Source organism: Loxodonta africana, chromosome 1 (assembly GCF_030014295.1).
Source record: "Loxodonta africana isolate mLoxAfr1 chromosome 1, mLoxAfr1.hap2, whole genome shotgun sequence".
NCBI lineage: Eukaryota > Metazoa > Chordata > Mammalia > Proboscidea > Elephantidae > Loxodonta > Loxodonta africana.
In genome coordinates, this window is record NC_087342.1 from 23,753,157 (window position 1) to 23,777,321 (window position 24,165).

A 24,165-nucleotide genomic window follows, 5' to 3' on the forward strand; every position below is an offset into this window, starting at 1 on the left:
CCTACATTGAGAAGTTCCTAGACCAGGGGAAGATTGATGACAAGGACCTTCTGCCAGAGTTTACACAGACAGAAAGCCTTCCCCTGGGGCTGGCGCCCTGAATTTGGACTTCTAGTCTTCTAGACTGTGAGAGAATAAATTTGTTTTTGTTAAAGCCATCCACTTGTGGTATTTCTAAGATGACTAAGACACAGTGAATAGATCTAGAACATCTCTTTGCTTCTTTAATGTCATTTAATTTATTCAGCATCAGTATGTTAAGTACTGAGATGTTTGAAAGGGAAATTATAAACTAAGAAATAAAAGGGGAAATACATAAAGTAGGATGAAATTATGAAATGTTAGTCAAAAATATTTAACTTCTACTCACAATTAGAATCAATTAGCCTCTGGAATTTGAAAGCCGGTTTTTACCAATCCGATCGACAGGGATACCAAATCGCCTTTTGGCATGCTCTACTACTTTCCTGAAACAAAGCAAGAACATTTTTAGACTAAAGGTCAAGTGATCCATTATTACTTTTGCTCTTTTATTTCATGCAGATTCAAGGACTTTCCTTAGGAGGCAGGATAAAAATTACAGTTACCATTCATTGACTACCCACTATGAGCCAGACACTCTCTCTTATCCTTTCAACATGCATCAAAGTAGGCATTACTATCTGCTTTGAGACCTAGAGAAGTTAAGCAACAAATCTAAGATCAAATCACACATTGTCTGTAGAGCCCAGATGAAAAATCAGGGCTTTCCAGCTTTAGAGGTAATGCTTTATCCACCATGCCAATCTGTTAACTAGGTACTTTAGTTTGGGTAATTCACTTCCCTCTTTAGATTTTGGTGTATCCTTCTGTTCATCGAGGAAGCTTAGACTAGATTGGTGGTTTTCCCCAACCGTCATCTCAGAATGTTTCTTCTGAGATTAGGGAGGATGGTGGTGGCAGAGAAAAGGATGCTGATGCTAAGACTAAATGTGGAGTGGGTGTGACTGTCGTGTCTCTACTCAATCCAGATTCAGAGCTCTTGTGTCACCCTATGTTATTTATATATTCTCTGTGTCAAATTTTGTTTGAGAAAAGCATTACTAAAAATGGAAGTATATAAAAAAAAATCCACTGGCCCATAAGAAGCCTAATATAACTTGTAGCTTGTCTATCCTATAAATTACCTCTTTCAGAAGAAGGAACTTTTTAGAAACCTTTTTGTTTGAGTTGTTAGTCATTACTCAGTGTTATCAAACTAAAATCCTAACGGGAGAGGTCTCGGAACTTTGAGTGTATAACTGTCACTGGCCTTGGAGTTAAGAGGAGATTTGAGTCCTCTTAAGGAAGACTGAGATAGGTGGGCAAAACTAAAGAGCCTATGTAAGTCGGCAACTTGTCTCCCAGTTAAAGGCAATTGGCATATAGATTGGTTAGACTTTTTATTGACATAATGCAAGTGCAGGTGAGACATGTTCTGTATGTTTCTATAGTATCTCAAATCCATCAGGTGTAAGTCACTATTATGCTTTCAAAATACATATATATAATCACTCATAATATGAATTTAGAAATAGACATATGTCTACCTTTGTGAAGCTCTCTAACACCAACTATAAATCATTAGAAACCTGCAAGTCATTGGATAGTTATTTACAAAACTTCCGAACTTAGACATAGAAGTATGTGAAGAATATGGTAAACAACCTCTAATTTGACTTTGACCCAGCATACTGTGATAAAAGAAGACATAACATAGTTAATCTTGGTAAACTATCCTTGAGACATAAATCTAATCAACCTCCCTAATCTCTAGCCTTGAAGAAAAATATGACATTTAGGTAATCTCTAACCCTGGAGAAACGACATAATGTACTAGCCTTTGATGTCACACTGGCCCTTACTGTGTGAAAAGAAAAAGTCAAGGTGAAAATATCATATACAAACCCTGAATTCTTGCTCACTCACTGAGAGAAGAGAGAGGCAAAGTGCTTTCTCTAGTCTCTTACTCTCTGAAGGCTGGGAGCTTGCTAAGACTCTGCCTGTTGCCACAGATCTCAGAACCTAGCAATGAGGGGCCTCCCCCAAGTTCCAGCAGTGTTTAAGCCTTCCTCCTGAAACCTCTCATCATTAAAGGTAAAAGCCTGAAGGCTAATGACTTGAACTCTTACCATTGAACTAACATTGTAATTGTAATTGTTTATTTTGATTCTCTGGTTCTAAATGAATGTTGTGAGGTCTTACCTGCATGTCTTACCATGAACACCTGAAAATAAACTAAACAAGTTGATACATGAAAAACCTGAGTGTCTCTCTATTAATTTTCTAAGATAAAACCCTACATGACAAAATATTTTAAGTGAACAGTATTATATACAAATGTAATAAGCATACAGATCAAGAAACAGAACATTACCAGATGTCAAATTTTTTGACCTGACAGTGAACATCTAGCTCAACTGGCATACAGAGTTTACAAAGAAAATGTTCTACATTCTACTTTGGTGATTAGTGTCTGGAGTCTTAAAAGCTTGTGAGCACCCATCTAAGATACTCCACTGGTCCCACCCCACATGGAGCAAGGGAGAATGAAGAAAACCAAAGACACAAGGGAAAGATTAGTCCAAAGGACCAATGGACCGCAAGTACCACAGCCTGCACCAGACTGAGTCCAGCACAACTAGATGGTGCCTGGTTACCATCACCGACTGCTCTGACAGGGATCACAATAGAGTCCCGACAGAGCTGGAGAAAAATGAAGAACAAAATTCTAATTCACACACAGACACAGACACAGACCAAACTTACTGGTCTGAGAGAGACTGGAGAAACCCTGAGAGGATAGCCCCTGGTCACCCTTTTAATTCAGTACTGAAGTCACTCCTGAGGTTTATCCTTCAGCCAAAGATTAGACAAGCCCATGAAACAAAATGAGACTAAATGGGCACACCAGCCCAGGGGCAAGGACTAGAAGACAGAATGGGACAGGAAAGCTGATAATAGGGAACCCAGGGTCGAGAAAGGAAAAGTGTTGATATGTCGTGCGGGTGGCAACCAACGTCACAAAACAGTATGTGTATTAATTGTTTAATGAAAAACTAATTTGCTCGGTAAACCTTTATCTAAAATACAATAAAAAAGTGTTTTTTTTTTTTTTTTGTCCTGGGAAAGAATCTTAGAGATTATTCTCCCAACAAATTCAAGAATTCTGCTTCAGTTTTTTGACCAGCAATGGTGTAGCTCATTGATTGAATATCTCAGTGATGTGAGACTTACTTTCCAAGACAATCTAATTCATTTTTAACAGCTTAAAGAGTTAAAAAAAAAAAACAAAAGATTTGTCTCAGAACATTTTCCATAGCTTTTTTAGTCTTTTCTAATTACTTGCATTATATCGGAAACCCTGGTGCTGTAGTGGTTAAGTGCTACGGCTGCTAACCAAAAGGTCAGCAGTTCGAATCCACCAGGTGCTCCTTGGAAACTCTACGGGGCAGTTCTACTCTATTCTATAGGGTCGCCATGAGTTGGAATCAACTCGACGGCAGTGGGTTTGGTTTTTTTTTTTTTTTTTGCATGATATTGTCAACTTATGCTACATAATTTAACCACTAAAATGAATAGAATCCTCAGTGTCTATGATTTTTTTCCTACTATCACTTATTTCTAACTACTAGGAATAAGGTAAAGATCGTGGCTGACATGGAATAGATGAGTAAGAAATAACCTGCCTTCAAAAAGTCACAGTTAAACACTCTGAGAATAATGATGATTTAATGCAAATGTTAGTTACCTTGGAGTTGGTTCTGACTCATGGTGACCTCGTATGCAACAGAACAATACATTGCCTGGTCCTGCACCATCTTCTCGATTGTTGATATGTTTGAGTTCATTATTGTGGCTATTTTAATGCAAATAGTAGAGGAAATATTTCTCATTTTCACTGATGCCAGGTTTTGACCTCAGCAATTAAGCCTTAGCAGTGTTCCCAGATTGTTACCACTATCAAGTAAATTTAAAGTGCTGAAAAGCAAAGATGTCACCTTGAAGACTAAGGTGTGCCTGACCCAAGTCATGGTTATTTTCAATCGTATCATATGCATGCAAAAGCTGGACAATGGATGAGGAAGACTGAAGAAGAATTGACACCCTTGAATTGTGACGTTGGCGAAGAGTGTTGAATATTGCTGTATCTTGCACATAGAAAATTCTATACAAAACTAAGCATTGCTTATTTCTAATTAAAATTCCTCTGAAGGTAGAGATTGCCCAATGAAGTCTTTATTCATTATTTTACCCATCCTCTTAATTAACAATTACTTAGTACCTTCTATTAAGAGCTCAGCTGCTAACGGAAAGATCGGCGGTTTGAACCCACCAGCCACTCTTTGAAAACCATATGGGGCAGTTCTACTCTGTCCTGTAGGGTCACTATGAGTTGGAATTGACTTGATGGCAGTGAGTTTGATTTGGTCTAGCACCTTCTACATCCCAGACACTGTACTCAGTGCTCTGTATACAGGGTACGTTAAAATAGACATGGAACTGAATTCTGTCAACAACCAAATAAGTAGGAAATGGATTCTTCCCTAAGGTTACCGGGAAGGAATGCAGCCTGCAAACACTTTGATTTTAGCCTAGTGAGGCTGTATTGGGCTTCTGATCTACAGAACTGTAAAGTACAATAGTAAATTTGTTCATTTTAAACCAATAAGTTTTTGGTATTTTGTTAAGGCAGAAGTAGAAAACTAATACATTCCTCTATGCGACTTAGGACTTATGTCTAAGTGTAATGTGGTTAATATGTAGAATATATTGATATGATTTTCACTCCTTTAACCCTTAACTTCATTTACTAACTAGTCTGTCATTGTATCTTCAGGAAAGGGGTAAGGCAGAAGCCTCCTCGAGATGGAGGAGAATACTTAGGGAAAGCCCATAATTGGAGAGGAAGTGAAAAACAAACCCCTTCCAGGTTTTTAAAGGGTTTGTGAGAAGCAGAAGGAGATGACAGCTGGGAAAAACAGCAGTGCCACATGTGTAAAGACCTCCAAAAGCCCCTATGGAAGAGGGAGTCTTTGGTTCACAAAGTCCTAAATATTATTCTAGACAATATTTTCCAGTCTCCCTTACAAATAGGTGGAGCCATTGAGTTCTAGTCAAATTCCTCCTGTGTGTTGCTTTAAGCTCTCTCTTTTGCCTGCCTACCAGCTGGATACAGAGGATAGCATGGAGGACTTCAAGGCCCTGAGGGGATGATACAGTTAAAAGAAGGAGCCTTGATCCCTGAAGCACTGTGTGGAGCAATCCCTTCCCCCATCCACAGGTTCACATTGGAGTGTGACAGGAGCAAGAAATAAGCTATTATGTGTCTAACCAGTGCCATTTTGGAGTTGTTAACTTACTATGACTAATACACTCCTAGAAGGTAACACATGTTAGAAAATTTGAAGGGAAAGTCAAAAGCAGTTACTTCCTCCTTGTGTACACCTCAGAGAGCATTCCATGGAGTGACATAATAGATTAGAATAGAAACACGTTTAGGTAGATATCAAGCCTGAACTGCCCTTGGATTTCCCATGATACTGAAATGACCCAGAAGGTTCTGCAAGCCCCTGAGTTTTTTGACCCAGAATGTTCTACAAGCCCCTGAGTTTTGCTGAAGGAATTATAAAAGAAAGGAAAAAATGGACCCTGCACTACTGATGAGGGCAGGGCAGCCCACCCAGGCTGGGGACTGCATGAAACTCATAGCCAAACTCCAGGATTCTCCAGCCACAAGATCATGTAATATTCCCTCTTACATACCCTTACTTCCACATACCTCTGGGGAGGCACAGAAAGGGGAGGAATTGAGAAAGATTGAGAATATTCTTTTAAGAGAGCCATTCCAAAAATATAACACAAAGAAATCATGATACTTCAAGCTGACAAGTTTAAATTTTCCCTCATTGCCAGTGGAGTAAGGTTGGGTGATGGATGGGAGAAAGAGACGTAACAAGTAGGGAAAATCAGATACATTTTAGAAAATAATGGAAAAATATTTCTAAGCACATTTAATTAGTGCTCTGATTAAAATTTGGACCCTATCACAGACGTAAAATACTATAAAGCAGTGGTTCTCAAACTTTAGCATGCCCTAGAATCTTCTGAGGGCTAAAAGACAGATTTCTGCCCCTCCTCATCTTTGGAGTTTCTGATCCAGTAGGCCTTGGATGGAAACCCTGGTGGTATATTGGTTAAGAGCTTTGGCTGCTAACCAAAATTTGGCAGTTGGAATCCACCAGGTGCTTCTTGGAAACCCTATGGGGCAGTTCTACTCTGTCCTTTAGGGTCGCTATGAGTCGGAATCGACTCTACAGTGATGGGTTTGGTTTTTATGGTTTTATCAGGTCTTGGGTGGGCCTGAAAATTTGCATATTTAACAAGTTCCTGGGTGGTATAGATGCTGCTTCTCTGGGGAACAAACTCTGAGAACCACTGACATAATGAATTGCTTTGTAAAACTGAGGTAAGAAGAAAGATACGTTATTCCTTAGACTGATATTCCTTGATCCTATAGGGCTCAGACTTTTCTTCTGCAGACTTTCCAGATGGAATGAGACACTTCAACCCGAAGTCAGCATTTAGTTATTGTTCTTGTTAGGTACCACTGAGTCAGTTCCAACTCACAGGGACCCATGTATAACAGAATGAAATGTTGCCTGGTCCTGTGTCATCCTTACAAGAATAAAAAGGTATGTTTAAGTCCATTGTTGCCACCACTGTGTTAATCCATCTCCTCAATGGTCTTCCTCTTTTCTGCTGGCCCTCTACTTTCCTAAGCACGATGTCTTTCTCCAGGGATCGGTTCTTCCAAAGTATGTGAGACAGAGTCTCAGCATACTCATTTCTAAGGTGCATTCTGACTCTTCTTTTTCCAAGACAGACTCATTTGTTCTTCTGGCAGTCCATGGTATAGTCAGTATTCTTCACAAACACCATAATTCAAAGGCATCAATTCTGCCTTGGTCTTACTTTTTCATTGTCCAGCTTTCCCATGCATATGAGGCAATTGAAAACATAAAGGCTGGAATCAGGCTCACCTTAGTCCTCAAAATGACATCTTTGCTTTTTAACACTTTAGCAATACATCTTTTCATTTTCTGGTTGCTGCTTCCATGGGCATTGATTGTGGATCCAAGTAAAACGAAATCTTTGACAACTTCAGCATTTTCTCCATTTATCATGGTGTTGCTTATTGGTCTATTTGTGAGGATTTTTGTTTCTTTTTGTAGAAGTGTGATTCATACTGAAGGCTGTAGTCTTTGATTTTCGACAGTAAATGCTTCAAGTCCTCTTCATTTTCAGCAAGCAAGGTTGTATTATCTGCATATAGCAGAGTGTTAATGAGTTTTCGACCAATCCCGATGCTGCCGTTTCATCTGTCAGTTTGTCATATTGTGATGGTTTGCATGTTGCTGTGATGCTGAAAGCTATGCCTCCAGTATTTCAAGTACCAGCAGGGTCACCCATGATGGACAAGTTTCAGTGGAGCTTCCAGACTAAGACAGACTAGAAAGAAGAATCTGGTGACCTGCTTCTGGGGGTTGGGCGTGGGGGGAACAGCCAGCGAAAACCCTATGGAGGGCATCAAGTCAATGGGGGACAATTTGAGTGATGAGGAGGAAGACAGAAGGGTAGGGTATCTCTGAAGATAAAATTCAAAAACGGAAAACACAACGTTTTAAGGGACAAGAACCACAACAAAAACAAACAATCATGAAAGTACAGAGTTATAATTATTATTTTTGGACAACTTTATTCTGAATGATATTGCACTATTTTTAAAGTAGATAGTTGAGAACTTGGACTCTAAAAACCAACAGGTATTAAGTAGAAAAAAATTAACACCGTGAAAATTTTCTTAGTTGGGAAAATAATCCATATCACAAATAAAAGTCCCTTAATTCTGAGTATCTGATAAACAACATCATGAAAAATACAGAAGAAATTAAAGCTGTCAACGATTTCATTCTACTTGGATTAAAAATCAATGTCCACAAAAGTAGCAGTCAAGAAATCAAATGATGTATTTAATTTGGAAAATCTGCTACAAATGATCTCTTTAAAGTTTTAGAAAGCAAAGATGTCACTTTGATGACTAAGGTGTGCCTGACCCAAGCCATTTTTTTTTAATAACCTCATATGCATGAGGTTAAAATAGACTCCTTAAAGTAGAGTCCACTTTAAGGACATGGATGGAGTAAAGCTTTCAGGACCTTGATGCTGATGTGGCATGACTCAAAATGAGAAGAAACAGTTGCAGGCATCCATTAATAATCAGAACATGGAACGTATGAAGCATGAATCTAGGAAATTTGGGAGCCATCAAAAATGAAATGGAACACTTAAAGATCAGTATTCTAGGCATTAGTGAGCTGAAATGGACTGGTACTGGCTATTTTGAATCCGACAGTCTTATGATCTACTATGCCAGGAATGACAAAGTGAACAGGAATGGTGTCACGTTCATTGTCAAAAAGAACATTTCAAGATCTATCCTGAAATAAAACACTGTCAAATGATAGGATAATATCCTTACGCATAAAAGGAAGACCAGTTGATACGACTATTATTCAAATTTATAAACCAACCATTAAGACCAATGATGAGGAAATTGAAGATTTTTACCAACATCTGCAGTCCGAAATTGATCAACACACAAATAAGATGCACTGATAATTCCTGGTGATTGGAATGGAAAAATTGGAAACAAAGAAGAAACATATGTAGTTGGAAAATATGGCCTTCGTGATAGAAATGATGCCAGATATCACAGGATATAATTTTGCAAGAGCAACAACTTATTAATTGCAAATATCTTTTTCTTAACAACATAAATAGTGACTATACATGTGGACTTCACCAAATGGAAAACTCGGGAATCAAATCAACTACATCTGTGGAAAGAGACGATGGAGAAGAGTCAATATCATTAACTAGAACAAGCAGCACTGGAGGTGTTCATTCACCTGTGTCAAGAAATTTGGAAGGCAGCTTACCTGGCCAACCTACTAGAAGAGATCCATACTTGTGTCCATTCCAAAGAAAGGTGATCCAAGAGAATGCGGAAATTATTGAACAATATCATTAACATCACACAAAAGCAAAATTTTGCTGAAAGTCATTCAAAAGTGGTTGCAACAGTACATCAACAGGAATTGAAGCCAGATTCACAAGTGGATATGGAACGAGGGATATCATCACTGATGTCAGATTAATCTTGGCTGAAAGCAGAGAATACCAGAAAGATGTTTTCCTGTGTTTTATTGACTATACAAAGGCATTTGACTATGTGGATCCCAATAAATTATGGATAACATTTTGAAGAATGGGAATTCCAGAACACTTAACTGTGCTCATGTAGAACCTGTACAAAGACCAAGAGGCAGTCTATGGAACAGAACGAGAGGATACTGCTTGGTTTAGAATCAGGAAAGTTGTGTGTCAGGGTTGTATCCTTTCACCATACTTATTCAACCCATATGCTGAGAAGACAATCTGAGAAGCTGTACTATATAAGAAGAACATGGCATCAGGATTGGTGGAAGACTCCTTAACAACTTATGATATGCAGATGATACAACCTTGCTTGCCGAAAGTGAAGAGGACTTGAAGAAACTACTGCCTTCGGTATGGATTACACCTCAACATAAAGAAAACAAAAATCCTCACAACTGGACCAATAAGCAGTATGATAAAAGGAGAAAATATTGAAGTTGTCAAGGATTTCATTTTCTTGGACCCACAATCAATGCCCATGGAAGCAGCAGTCAAGAAACCAAAGACACATTGCATTGGACAAATTTGCTGCAAAAGACCTCTTCAAAGTGTTAAAAAGCAAAGGTGTCACTTTGAGGACTAAGGTGCCACTGACCCAGGCTACGATATTTTCAATTACCTCATATGCATGTGAAAGCTGGGCAATGGATAAGGAAGACCGAAGAAGAATTGATGATTTTAAATTATGGTGTTAGTGAAGAATATTGAATATAATGGGTACTGCCAGAGGAACGAACATGTCTGTCTTGGGAGATGTACAACTAGAGTGCTTCTTCAAAGAGAGGTTGGCAAGGCTTCGTCTCACATGCTTTGGACATGTTATCAGGAGGGACCAGTGCTTGGTGAGGTAGAATGTGAGCAAAAAGGAGGAAGACCGTCTACTAGATGGATTGATACAGTGGCTGCAACAATGGGCTTAAACATAGCAACAATTGTGAGGATGGCATAGGACCGAGCAGTGTTTATTCTTTTATACATAGGGATGTTTTGAGTTGAAACTGACTCAAAGGCACCTAAAAACAACATGCTTGCAAAAGTTGCATAATGAAAAAAAGTACACAAGAACTGTTGATGTGTTCAAACTGTGCTGTTGGCAAACAATAGTGGCTATATTGTGGACTGCCAAAAGGACAAGCGAATCAGTTTTAGAAGAAATTCAACAGGATATTCCTTAGAGGTGAGGATGGTGAGACTTCGGCTTGCTTACTCTGGACATATCACTAAGAAAGACCAATCACTAGAAAAGAATATCATGTTTGGTAAAGTAGAAAGCCAATGAAAACAAGGGAAACTGTCAGTGAGATGGATTGAAGCAAGGGCCACAACAACTAACTCAAACATACTAAGTATCATGAACAAGGTGCAGGACCAGACAATTTTTTTTTTTTTTATATATAAGGTCTGGAAACCCTGGTGGCGTAGTGGTTAAGTGCTATGGCTGCTAACCAAAGGGTTGGCAGTTCGAATCTGCTAGGCGCTCCTCGTAAACTCTATGGGGCAGTTCTACTCCGTCCTATAGGGTCGCTATGAGTCGGAATCGACTCTCGACAGCACTGGGTTTTTTATATAAGGTCTCCAGGATTTGATCTGACTCGAAGGCAACTAACAACAGTACTAGGGTATGGACATTATAGCAGAGGTCGAGAAGGAGATAATGTCGTGAAAAAATAATTCTTTTGATATTTTAAAGAGAAGTATGGCTGTCTCATTCATTCTTTCTTTTTTTTTAATTAAAATATTTTATTGTGTTTTTGGTAAAAGCAAAACAGCAAATTTTATACAGCAAATTTTATTTCTACTTAACAATTCCTACACAATTAGTTCACTGACATTGGTTACATTTACCACAGCGTGTCAATTGTCTCATTATTTTTGTTCTGGTTGTTTTGTTTCCAGTAATCTGGTTTCCCTGCCCCTCACCCCCCACTTCTTGTTTTTTTTAAGTAAATGTTGACTGTTCAGTCTTATGTAGATGATTTTTTAAAGGAGCAGGGTACTCATGGATAATATTGTTTATTTTATGAGCCAATCCGTTATTTAGCTAAAAGATGACCTCATGGAATAGTTTTGGTTCAAGGTTTAAAGAGTATCCCAGGAAGTCTTCCAGTCTCAACCGGTCCAGTAAGTCCGGACTTTTTAAGAATTTGAGTTCCATTCCACACTTTGCTTCCATTCTATCAGGATCCATCTATTGTGTTCCTGATCAGAACTGTCAGTAGTGTGGCCTCAGGATAGATGAGGTTGTTGTCTGTGTAGATAGACTATTAGTCCCGTGGACTAGTTTCTTCTTTTAGTCTTTGGTTTCCTTCTTTCTAACTCCGGATGCATAGAGACCAAAAGTTTGTCTTAAGGGGTCACTCACAAGCTTTTAAGACCCCAGACACTCTTGATTCTTCCTCCATCCCAATGTTGCTAGAGGTATATTCCACAGGCATGAGATTACCACCCAGAGGAGATAGAACTTATCTCAGGCTTGATGAATGGAAAATTCAATTAAACCAGGAGATTCTCTGTCTTCTTCAAATGGTAGTTGCAAAATACAGATCAGTATACTATTCTGACTTCTATATTTTCCTTTGGTGAGTAGAGAAACCCAATGGTCAAGCACACAAAGTAGAGATCTAAATCATGAAGGTTTTTAGTTTTAGCAGATCCATAATTACTTTGCTTTATCTTAGCAAATTTGGAATTGGTTGCAAATACTCAGCACATCATGAAATTGAATTTAAAAAAAAAAAAAACAATATTGTTGAAAAATCCATTCAGTATTTAAAGTTTTTGGCACTAACACAAAAATGAAAACAATTATTTCCATAAAGGAGATAAACAAAAGTTAGAATAGATTCTATAACCATTCAACAGTAAAATGACAGGATGGTATTTATATGAACATTTTTTGCTGATTTGAAGTGAACACAATAGTACTACTCTTTATAACAAATGGACAGGCAGAAACACACAGTTGTGAAAAGTAAGCATTGAGATAGAGAAATTTTCATAAGAGCAAAAGGGAAAGCTATATTTTCTTACTATTTAGTCCCTCTTGTGACAAAATTATGGTATGACATGGCTTATACTCCAGACGTATTTAAAAAATTCCACGTTTTCCATTCTAAAATATTCTGAAAGCAGCTTACGGCTCTAGAATATCCATCAACCCAATATCAAGAGAATGACTGGATTATTTCAAACATTAATGAATGATACACTTCCTATGCCAACTTTTTTTTTTTTTTAAACATTTACATTCTTTGATAGGAAACCTTGGTGGCATAGTGGTTAAGAGTTGTAGCTGGTAACCAAAAGATTGGCCGTTCAAATCCACCAGGCCATCCTTGGAAACCCTATGGGGGCAGTTCCACTTTGTCCTATAGGATACTATGAGTTGGAACCAACTTGACAACGAGTTTTTTTTTTTTTTTTTTGTATTCTTTGATAATTCCATTTCTAAAAGTGTTTCATATTCTAAAAAAAATTTATTAGAAAAGTTGTATTTAACTTTTTTTTATTGTGAATCACTTAACACACATAAGAGTCTATGAATTTATCTGTGTTCATTTGAAAGAAAAATAAGATGAACATCTCTACTTGCAAAACCAGCTTAAGAAATAGAATAGTACAGGACCTTAGAAGTCCCTAGTACGCCCTTTCCAAATTGCATCTCCCTCATCGCTTTATCCCAGAGGTCATCTGTAGACTCAATTTTGGTCTAATCATTCCATTTTTTCCCCTTATAATCAAAGTTGATTTTCTTTTAAAAATCTGTTTAGTTTAGACTACTAGAATTTATTTTAAATCAAATCACGTATGAATTTTTCTCAGTTTACTTCTTTCAGTAAACCTTATGTGTTTTCAGATTTGCCCATGTTGATGAGTATAGCTGTAGTTTCTTTATTTTAATTACTGTATATGTAATAAGGAGCCCTGGTGGTGCAATGGTTAAAGCGATCAACTGCTAACCAAAAGAAAGGCTGGTGGTTTGAAACCACCAGTGTCTCCTTGGGAGAAAGATGTGGCAGCTGGGTTTCGTAGAGATTTACAGCCTTGGAAACCCCTGTGAGTCGGATCTGGCTCAGTAGCAGTGGGTTTTTGGTTTGGGTGTACATAATATTTTGTTGTAGAATCTCTAACCACTTATTCATTCTACTGGATGGAAATCTGAGATATATCCTTTTTTTGTGATTATATTATACAACGGAAAATATTCTGATGCGTGTTTATGGTCTACAGTTGTTCATCCTTTCATTTTGTTCATTGGAGACCTGAATTTCTTCTTTTGGGAGTGTTTATTTGTCTCTTGCTTGTTTTTCTATGGGTTTGTTTTTAAATTAAATATTGATTTGTGGATGGGCTTCATATATTCTGAATATTAGACTTCGTTAGTTAAAAGCATCTATCTTCTTCTGTTCTGTGTTTATTCTTCTTTATTGTATCTTTTATGCAAATTTTGGTATTGTTTTTAAAATGTATCAGAATTTTTTTATCTTGTTTAATAAATAATCCATTACCCTAACATCATGAAGATATTCTCCTATGTTATCTTCAAAAGCATTTGTAGCTTTGTCTCTCACACTTAAGTTTTTAATTATTTTGAAATTAATTTTTGTTTAATGGGTGAGGTCAGGAAATGCTTCTTTTTGTTTTCTCTATCCAACTATTTAGACATTTTAGATTCAATACATCAAGTTCCATGGAAAATCCTATTGCAATTTTGACTGAAATCGCAATGAATCCGAGTACTGTATTTTTACACAAATAATGGGCTCCTTCTACATTTGTTTGCCAATGGTGCTGTCCCTCTGCAGAGTATTTTCATAAGTGTTGCTATACCATTTTTTTTACATTGTGGAGGGAGCAGTTGGCAAACAAATGTAGAAGGTGCACATTATTTGCATAAAAATATGGTATTAAAACCTTTGTGATATTGAGACTTATTACCCCAAATCACTTATTTAGGTTACCTTTTATGTCTTGCCATAAATTTTTAATAGTTTTTTATTTGATGCGTACTTAAAAGATTAGAAAAAAAATTTTTTTTTATTCCAGTTGTTGGGTACAGCAACACATTTTACTGATCCTGGTTATGGCTTTGAGTTGCAAGAAAAGAAACCTAGGAGTCAGGGTCTAGAGAGAGAGTATTCCCTAAAAACAATAGTATGATGTGCTCTTACATCTTGAAGGACAATTAAAATGCTGGGCCCTTTAAGAACAAGAGCATACAGCTCCACAAACGTTGAGTACTCTGTAGGAGGGAGGACATAGGAATGGCTAGTGGAGAATGTTCTTTTAAATAGTTCAGTAACTCAGATGACCTAGTAAAACAAGGAATTAAATTGTTACAGTACGAGGCTTAGATGAGCCAGGTTCCAGATGGACCCCCAATAATTCTGTCATTGCGTAGTCTCCTTTTCACACTGAACAGGGTTGACCTCCGTAGCCAACAGGATACCATGGATATGTCAGTGTGTGACTTCCAAGGCTAGGCAATGAAAGATACTACAGTTTCTGCCCTGCTTTCTGGAATCATTTGCTCTTGGGGAAGCCAGTTGTCATTCCCTGAAGACACTCAAACAGCCCTATGGACAGGTTTGTTTTGCAAAGAACTAAGGCCTCCTGACAATAGCCAGTGAGGAACTGAGGTTTGTCACCATCAGCCGTGAGAGTGAGCCATCTTGGAAGTGGATCCTCCAGCCCCACGTAGATGAGCCACCTGAGCCAGAAGCACCCAGCCAAGCTGTTTGTGGCTTTCTGAGCCACAGAAACTCTGTAAGATGATAAATGTGTATTGTTGTCTTAAACCGCTAAATTTTGGGTAATTCATTACATGTCTAATAGAGTGAGCTCTGGGATTCGCAAGAGAAGAGATCATCCCTGATTTGCGAAGAACTTATGGAGCACATAGGAACAGCAAAAACAAATTGTGACCCCTAAACCTGGAGTCTTTGGTTACCACAATTTAAAATTAAAGAGTAGGAGTAAGAAATGGCCATAGTAGGAAAAGAGAATTGTACAAGCTGAAGTGAGGAGACACTGCAGCAAGGACCTGGGAAAAATGAGAAGAGAAATAATGAAAGTCCACAGAGTCATATCTAAATTTAAAACAGATAATCAGGCTTCTAAATTCAAATTCGAGAATATTAGGATGAAGGACCAAGGTAAGTCTGAGTGATGATTTGGTTTTAAGGGGCTGATGCATAATTCTCCCTTTCCCCTAGTTCACATTCAGAAAAAAATAAATAAGACACGAGTATCAATGCATAAAAATCTAAACGTCATTATTATTACTAAGAAGGCCTAATATAGAATATGGCTTTGCAAATGCGTTTAAATCACTTCCTTTCGTTTCCTTCCTGGATTAGACAGGTTTACCTAACTAGTCATTCAAACAAACAAAAAAAAAGACCAAACTCATTGCTGCCGAGTAGATTCCAACTCGTAGCAACTCTATAGGACAGAGTAGAACTGGCCCACAGAGTTTCCAAGGAGCACTTGGTGGGTGCAAACTGCCAACCTTTTGGTTAGCAGTTGTAGCTCTTAGCCACTATGCCACCAGGCCATCCATAATAGTTATCCAATAAATACAGGAAGGAAGGGGAAGAGCAGAACAAGCTCAACTACTCCTCCCAATCAGATAAGTCACCATCCTCACCTGGGAAGGAGTGACTAAGGGGTGGAGCAATGAGCCTGGAACCTTGTCCTAAGAGGACTTCCCCGACATGGGACTATGAGGCTGGGCGAAATCTTGTTCCCTCCTAATACATGGAGTAAAATTAGACTGATGGAAAAAAATGCTACTGCACTTAGGAGAAAGTTGATTTCTTATTCTGGAATTCTCTCTCAAAAGTCATAGTTCAATTTTGAACAGATTCTGATAAGTTTATAATAATAGTGCTGACTAGCGTAATGTCAACTTCCGAAGTATTATCCAAAGGAATGCGCCATAGGCACAGGTATTCAGAAAGACGCCATGAGCACTGGAATCAAATAATGCCGTTTCAGTTTCTGTAAAGTGACCTAGGCAGGCTTGATTGGGAAGCTGCCCCAGAGCTGTAGGCAGAGAGGATGCTTGATTCAGGAGGTTTTTGGAGCTCTCATGAAACTTTTGAAGATTCAATCCTGGAAACTGATTTATACAAAAATGTCTTACGGAATTTTTCAGGGGAGGTAAGACAGATTTCAAAGCCTATTTATGGAATCAAGTACTTTCCCTTTTGGGAGAAAACTTAAAAAGTTAAGGCGAGGAGAAAAGACGAAGGGCTGTCTTGTACTGCTGTAGTGTTGAGCTGGGGGTCAGACGAGGCAGGCAATAAAGGGCAGCTAGGGGAAGAACAGCTCAAGGCCCTGTGCTCAAGGGCATTTCCCGTTATATAGCCTGATTTTGCTTTTCAACCGGGTGGGAGGAAGCATGGGAAGAGACCACCATGCTCTAAATCCCTTTTCTGTGTTTCACACATCTGAAATGAAGCCCGTTTTGAACTACCTGCTTTGGGCATCACCAAATAGAAGCTGGAAAGAAACAGTAACACATGAGATGCCTCGGTTATTCTAAGCCTATGGCATTGCTTCACAATGAATGAGGAAGGAAAATGAGAGATCAGCTTTTTAATCTTTTATTTTTAATCTCGGTTCTGTCATCAAGAAGGGCAATTGTGTCCCACAAATTGAAACTGGTCTGCTATTCTCAACTTTAGCCTGAACCTTATATTTGGCATAGGAAAGAAACCCATACATTCTAGGCACAGAAATTCTAAATATGTTCATTTATTGCATATACTTCCTAACTAATGTCATAATTCCTTGCCTTGGGCAAATGCCTAATTCTCACAGAGCCTTAATTTCTTTACTGGAAGTAGCTTGACGTGGAGTCAAACAACCTGGCATATAATTTATAGTTACGTAATCAAAGGCAAATCATTTTGCCTCTGAAAATATACCAGTAAAATACCTCTTCCTTAGAGTGTTATGAGTTTGAAAAAAATAATGTATCAAGATGTTAAAATTGGGATTCTTTCTACCTCAGTTTTGACTGTGGCCCTAAAAAGCTGAGAAAAGAAAGGAAAAAGAGTAGGTAACCAATGCTTCCTTTTGCATTCCAAAGCGAGGTGTTGGACATATGCAGTCTTTGCAAAGAAGGTCACCACAAACTGATTCTTCCAACTTTAATCCAATAAAAGGATTGATGTTAAATAAGCCAAGAAGGGAGAATTTCTCTAGAGCAAGTATTGAAGAGCTGCAACAGTTTTCCTCTTCCTTCATATGGAGGAAAGGCTTTAAGAAAATTACTCAAAGAGCTTGACCTTGGCCCACTGAAGAATGGTAGACATGATAGAATGATGTCAACACAATGTCATGGGCAAGAAGCTGTGAGAATTGGGTTAGTACTAGAGTAAAGAATGGCGACATAAGGAACAGCTTCGCTTTCGGTGACCCGAGGTCAATATGGATTTTCTGTGGAACAGATGTAAATGCATGTTGATAGAGTTGGCCTGGTTTCATTGTAAAAGGGACCTTGACCCAAGGGCTGCCTGCCAGGGGTGATAGGTGAGGCAACCTTAGCAGAAGGTACAGGTGGTGATCTAAAGGAGAAGCTGAGAGGATGGGGTGGGATTAGGAGCAAAACTGACCTACTGGAAGAACAGCACTGCTAGAGGCAAGGGTGCTTATATCAACATTCCCAATGCGGCTATGTGAAGACCACACAAGATCATCCCATGATAACAAGTCAGCTTTAAGCATTTACCAAAGTCAGAAAGTGCTAAAGCCAGGCCATGATAGACTTTCATGGTCATGAAAGGAAGACTTTTCTTAACCTCTCTGTACTGTCACCCCCAATTCTAGTGGAGACGCAGGGAGCCTACTGCAGTGGGAAGGGGGAGCGGGAAGGCTATGGATAAACTGACCACAACCCCCTATCCATTGCAGCTCTCCAACTTGAATAAGGCCCAAGTTGGGTAAAGGAGAAGCTTTAATATTCATGGTTTTGGCTTAAACACGCAATTGGTTATTTTAATTACTTAAATATGGCTGTTTCTTTAATAAAAGTGAATAGAGGGATTTCGAATGTTTTATTGTGACCAGTAGGGCCATAGAAGCTACCTTAGTTTTTAATCCAAGGACTAGGGAACAATAACTTCCATTGATTGGGCTTTAACGTATGGCAGTGGCAGATGAAATTGTTTTCCTGATTATGTCCTATGGAACCCTTCTCTTCCAATTAAGTGGTCACAATAACAATGTCCTGGAACACAGTGTTTGTTGACTCTGAATCAATAAAACGTATATAATTGTTTGGATATCTTCTGTCTGCCCTCCAGATCTGCTTTCCACTCTTTCTCACCCTGTTTTCTATTGCATGAGGTTGATCTTACATAAAAGTTCCTGTGCCTTCTGGCTTTAGTTTAGACCAGGCAATGGGCAGCCTTGGTGAGACAACTGAGAGAGGCTGGGAGAGAGGCAAGATAATTTTCTCTCTGGCTCCATCCTTGTATGGTTGCTTCAAGTGAGTTATGGCCTTCACCGAAGGTCACTGCTTCTCTCCATGACTCTCTAAGTTCTGGAATCCTTACCCTTCATTTGTCTCTTCGAGCTACTGCCGTGGGCTTTGACACCATTCATTATTATTCATCTACACCCAGACTTTTGTAAATAGTCCCAGTATGAGTAAACCCTTCTCAGATTTTCCTATGTCAAATGTGCCGTCTCCTTCCTGTTTGAATCCCGATAGATGTCGTTGTTTTTAGGTGCCGTCGAGTTGGTTCCGACTCATAGCGACCCTATGCACAACAGAAGGAAACACTGCCTGGTCCTGCGCCATCCTTACAATCATTGCTATGCTTGAGCTCATTGTTGCAGCCACTGTGTTAATCCACCCCATTGAGGGTCTCCCTCTTTTCCGCTGACCCTGTACTCTGCCAAGCATGATGTCCTTCTCCAGGGACTAATCCCTCCCAACAACATGTCCAAAGTATGTAAGACACAGTTTCGCCATCCTTGCCTCTAAGGAGCATTCTGGCCTCACTTCTTCCAAGACAGGTTTGTTCATTCTTTTGGCAGTCCATGGTATATTCAATATTCTTCACCAACACCACAATTCAAAGACGTCAACTTTTCTTTGGTCTTCCTTATTCATTGTCCAGCTTTCACATGCATATGATGTGATTGAAAATACCGTGGCTTGGGTCAGGCACACCTTAGTCTTCAGGGTGACATCTTTGCTCTTCAACCCTTTGAAGAGGTCCTTTGCAGCAGATTTGCCCAATGCAATGCGTCTTTTGATTTCTTGACTGCTGCTTTCATGGCTGTTGATTGTGGATCCAAGTAAAATGAAATCCTTGACAACTTCAATCTTTTCTCTGTTTATCATGATGGTGCTCATTGATCCATTTTTGAGGATTTTTGTTTTCTTTATGTTGAGGTGCAGTCCATACCGAAGGCTGTGGTCTTTGATCTTCATTAGTAAGTGCTTCAAGTCTTCTTCACTTTCAGCAAGCAAGGTTGTGTCATCTGCATAACGCAGGTTGTTAATGAGTCTTTCTCCAATCCTGAAGCCCAGTTCTTCTTCATACAGTCCAGCTTCTCGTATTATTTGTTCAGCATATGGATTAAATAGGTATGGTGAAAGAATACAACCCTGACGCACACCTTTCCTTACTTTAAACCAATCAGTATCCCCTTGTTCTGTCCAAACAACTGCCTCTTGATCTATGTAAAGGTCCCTCATGAGCACAATTAAGTGTTCTGGAATTCCCATTCTTCACAATGTTATCCATAGTTTGTTATGATCCACACAATTGAATGCCTTTGCATAGTCAATAAAACACAGGTAAACATCCTTCTGGTAGTCTCTGCTTTCAGCCAGGATCCATCTGACATCAGCAATGATATCACTGGTTCCACATCCTCTTCTGAAACCGACATGAATTTCTGGCAGTTCCCGGTGGATATACTGCTACAGCCGCTTTTGAATGATCTTCAGCAAAATTTTGCTTGCATGTGACATTAATGATATTGTTCTATAATTTCCACATTCGGTTGGATCATCTTTCTTGGGAATAGGCATAAATATGGGTCTCTTCCAGTCAGTTGGTCAGGAAGCTGTCTTCCATATTTCTTGGCATAGATGAGTGAGCACCTCCAGCCCTGCATCTATTTGTTGAAACATCTCAATTGATATTCCATCAATTCCTGGAGTCTTGTTTTTTTCCAATGCCTTCATAGCAGCTTGGACTTCTTCCTTCAGTACCATCGGTTCCTGGGAACAGACCATCAATTGCTCATATGCAAGTTCAAGCTGAAACTGAAGAAAATCAGACCAAGTCCACGAGAGCCAAAATATGACCTTCAGTATGTCCCGCATGAATTTAGAGGCCATCTGAAGAACAGATTTGATGCATTGAACACTAGTGACAGAAGACCAGATGAGTTGTGGAATGACATCAAGGACATCATCCATGAAGAAAGCAAGAGGTCACTGAAAAGACAGGAAAGAAAGAAAGACCAAGATGGATGTCAGAGGAGACTCTGAAACTTGCTCTTGAGCGTTGAGCAGCTAAAGCAAAAGGAAGAATTGATGAAATAAAAGAACTGAGCAGAAGATTTCAAAGGGCCTTTTGAGAAGACAAAGTAAAGTATTATAATGACATGTGCAAAGAGCTGGAGATGGTAAAGCAAAAGGGAAGAACAAGCTAGGCGTTTCTCAAGCTGAAAGAACCGAAGAAAAAATCCAAGCCTCAAGTTGCAATAGTGAAGGATTCCATTGGGAAAATATTAAATGATGCAGGAAGCATCAAAAGAAGATGGAAGGAATACACAGAGTCATTATTATATTATCTCCTGGTGAAATATAAAATATCTATTTATACAAATTGAGAGAAAAAGAATGCAATTCCATATGTTTGAGACTTAGAATTTTTAAATCTGAGGTCATGTGCCAATATAACTTAGGAGTCCATTGACTTAAAAGAGAACAGGTTACATCTTTACTTTCACTAACCCTCAATAGCATTTGCCTCAATTATGAAAGTAGGCAACATATAACAATAATATTAGTAATACCTGGAGCTTTGTCATAAATAGAAATCACAAATACCAGATCACATTTTAGTTGTCGCGTGCTGTCGATTCCAACTTATATCAACCCCATGTGACAGGGAAGAACCACCCCATAAGGCTTCCTAGGCTGCAATTTATACCAGAGCAGACTGCCAGATCTTTTCCCCCTCAGAGCAGCTGGTGGCTTTGAACCACCAACCTTTCCATTAGCAGCCAAGCGCTTAATCATTGTGCCACCAGGGCTCCTTGTAGTTGTGTGGTAGATACTCAGGAAAGGTTTTTATGTTCACCTCTACTTGAAATTATCATTGTTTTCAGATCTGCCACTTCGTCTTGTTATTTATTTATTTTTTTTGTCGTAATAGAGGAGCATGTAGTGATTTTACTACAGATAAAGTTTTTAAAGTATTCCGATTTTTGTTCTATGTAATTGGTAATCTTTGATCTCCTATGCATCTTATCCATTAAAACCTTATTCTAAGAGGTGGTCCATTTTTCCACATTCGGTTGGATCATCTTTCTTGGGAATAGGCATAAATATGGGTCTTTTCCAGTCAGTTGGCCAGGAAGCTGTCTTCCATATTTCTTGGCATAGACGAGTGAGCACCTCCAGCACTGCATCTGTTTGTTGAAGCATCTCAGTTGGTATTCTACCCTGAAGACTAAGGTGAGCCTGACCCAAGCCATGGTATTTTCAATCAGATCATATGCATGGAAAGCTGAACAATGAATAAGAAAGACCGAAGAAGAGTTGACACCTTTGAATTGTGGTGTTAGCAAAGAATATTGAATATACCAAGGACTGCCAAAAGAACGAACAAATCTGTCTTGGAAGAAGTGCGGCCAGAGTGCTCCTTAGAGGCAAGGATGGCGAAACTGTGTCTTACATACTTTGGACATGTTGTCAGGAGGAATCAGTCCCTGGAGAAGGACATCATGCTTGGCAGAGTACAGGGTCAGTGGAAAAGAGGAAGACCCTTAATGAGGTGGATTGACACAGTGGCTGCAACAATGAGCTCAAGCATAACAACGATTGTAAGGATGGCTCAGGACCGGGCAGTGTTCCGTTCTGTTGTGCATAGGGTCGCTATGAGTTGGAACCGACTCAATGGCACCTAACAACAACAAGAGGCGGTCCATAGATTTTACCAGAGTGTCAATGCGTGTTATGGCACACAAAAAAGTTAAAAATCCTCTTGTCTACATTGTGGGTTCTTTAGGGCTTAAGTAAGGAAGATGGATCTCAGGCCTATTACCTTCTTTTGGTGAGTGTGATAAGATGCTGAATGCATGCCTAAGAGGGAGAAAATTTATGGCGCATATGTGAAAACCACAGGCGATTATAAGCAACTACAGAAAGTGTTTGTATTCATTCATGCATATTAAAATTTTTTTAAAAATCACGGCCTTGTACAGAATCCAAAAATAAAGAATGAAGGAGTAAACTTACCTGGATCATCTTATATAATGTGATAAAAGAGTATCAAATAATCCTAGGTACAGCTTTCCCAAACAAAGTTACTGTAACTTGTATGAAACATCTTTTCAGAAAATAGTTGCAATACTCTAGGCTTTTGCTACCAAATATGTAAAAATATTAACTTCAGTCTTGTGGCTTTATTCTGTAAACTGAAATAATGCTGAAAATATTTTTGTAACAGATGAGAGAAAAATTTAACCTTGAAAATGAATCTTGTTTGAGTTATTGCTATACTTTGAAAGATGTCTAAAATTATTTTTTCTATTAAAACTCGAGAATGCCTATTGAAATATTTGATGAAATTGCTAGTATTTCTCTGCCACATTTTTCCAGGTTGTCCTTATATTTCATTATATTATTTCTTTCCCATATTTTTCCACAATATAAATGGTTGTACAATATGGCATCCATGTTTGTCTTCAACTCTAATAGCCAATTTTATTTGTTATTATGCTTCTTACTGCCTGATGTTAGACCCCCAAACCAAATTTAATATTTAATTTAAGACCAAAGCAAACATTCCTGTATTAAAAAAAAAAAAAAAAAAAGAATGCTGTGGAAAAATCTCGTAGGAAGTGCCCTTGGAATTTGAATTAGTCAAGCATCAATTATCAAAAATGAAAATATAAAAGTCATAAATAAATTACATGTAAACAACAAAATTGTTACACTGTGTGCCTCATTCTAAATAATATTAGGTAAAGCATCCCTGACACTGGAGGTCACTTTGGCTGTTAAATCTTCGACAACAAAGGAGCAGAGTTTCTGTATTCTAATTGCAGCCATGAAACAAGGTAAAAGAGTCTGGATTAGGAGAAATCCTCAATTTGTCAAGCTCGTGAGTGAACTTCTGTGCAAATGTATAAACTCTCCTTAACACTGCCAACCTCCTGGAAGGGGTTGGATGTGAAGGTAAAGGTAGAGGAAAAAGGAATGAAAAAAGATCATTTTTGACCTCCTGAGGTCACAGTTCTGCTCTGACACACCTGGGGTTGCCGTGAGTTGGAACGGACTTGAGGACAACTGATGGTGGTGGAAGGTCATCAACTTGTTTACTAAAATCCTTTCTGCTTTGCACAACATTGCACCTTCACAGTCTGGCTCCAGGGAAACAAGGTTACATGGGTTTTGCACTGTACAAGTCCAGAGGGTAAAAATATGAATGGTTGTACAATATGGCATCTCTCTCAGCCCTCAACACCCCTTGCCAATTTCATTTCTTATCCTGCTTCTTAGTACCTGCTTTTAGACCTAAATCTTGCTACTCAGTCCTTTCAAGAACACGTCCTAAATATCTAAACCTTTAGGTCATCTCTTACACAATTTCCTTTTAG

General features: G+C 38.7%; 1 protein-coding gene across 1 annotated transcript in view; it reads right to left on the reverse strand.

Annotated features, from left to right (window-relative positions):
- Positions 1-242: 242 nt before the first annotated feature.
- OSTN (osteocrin) overlaps positions 243-24,165 on the reverse strand; it is a 31,518-nt gene continuing 7,595 nt past the window's right edge. Inside the window, exon 3 of the mRNA XM_003412922.3 lies at positions 243-467. Coding sequence (XP_003412970.1) covers positions 383-467 — 85 coding nt within the window. The 3' untranslated portion in view covers positions 243-382. The remainder of the gene's footprint in view (positions 468-24,165) is intronic.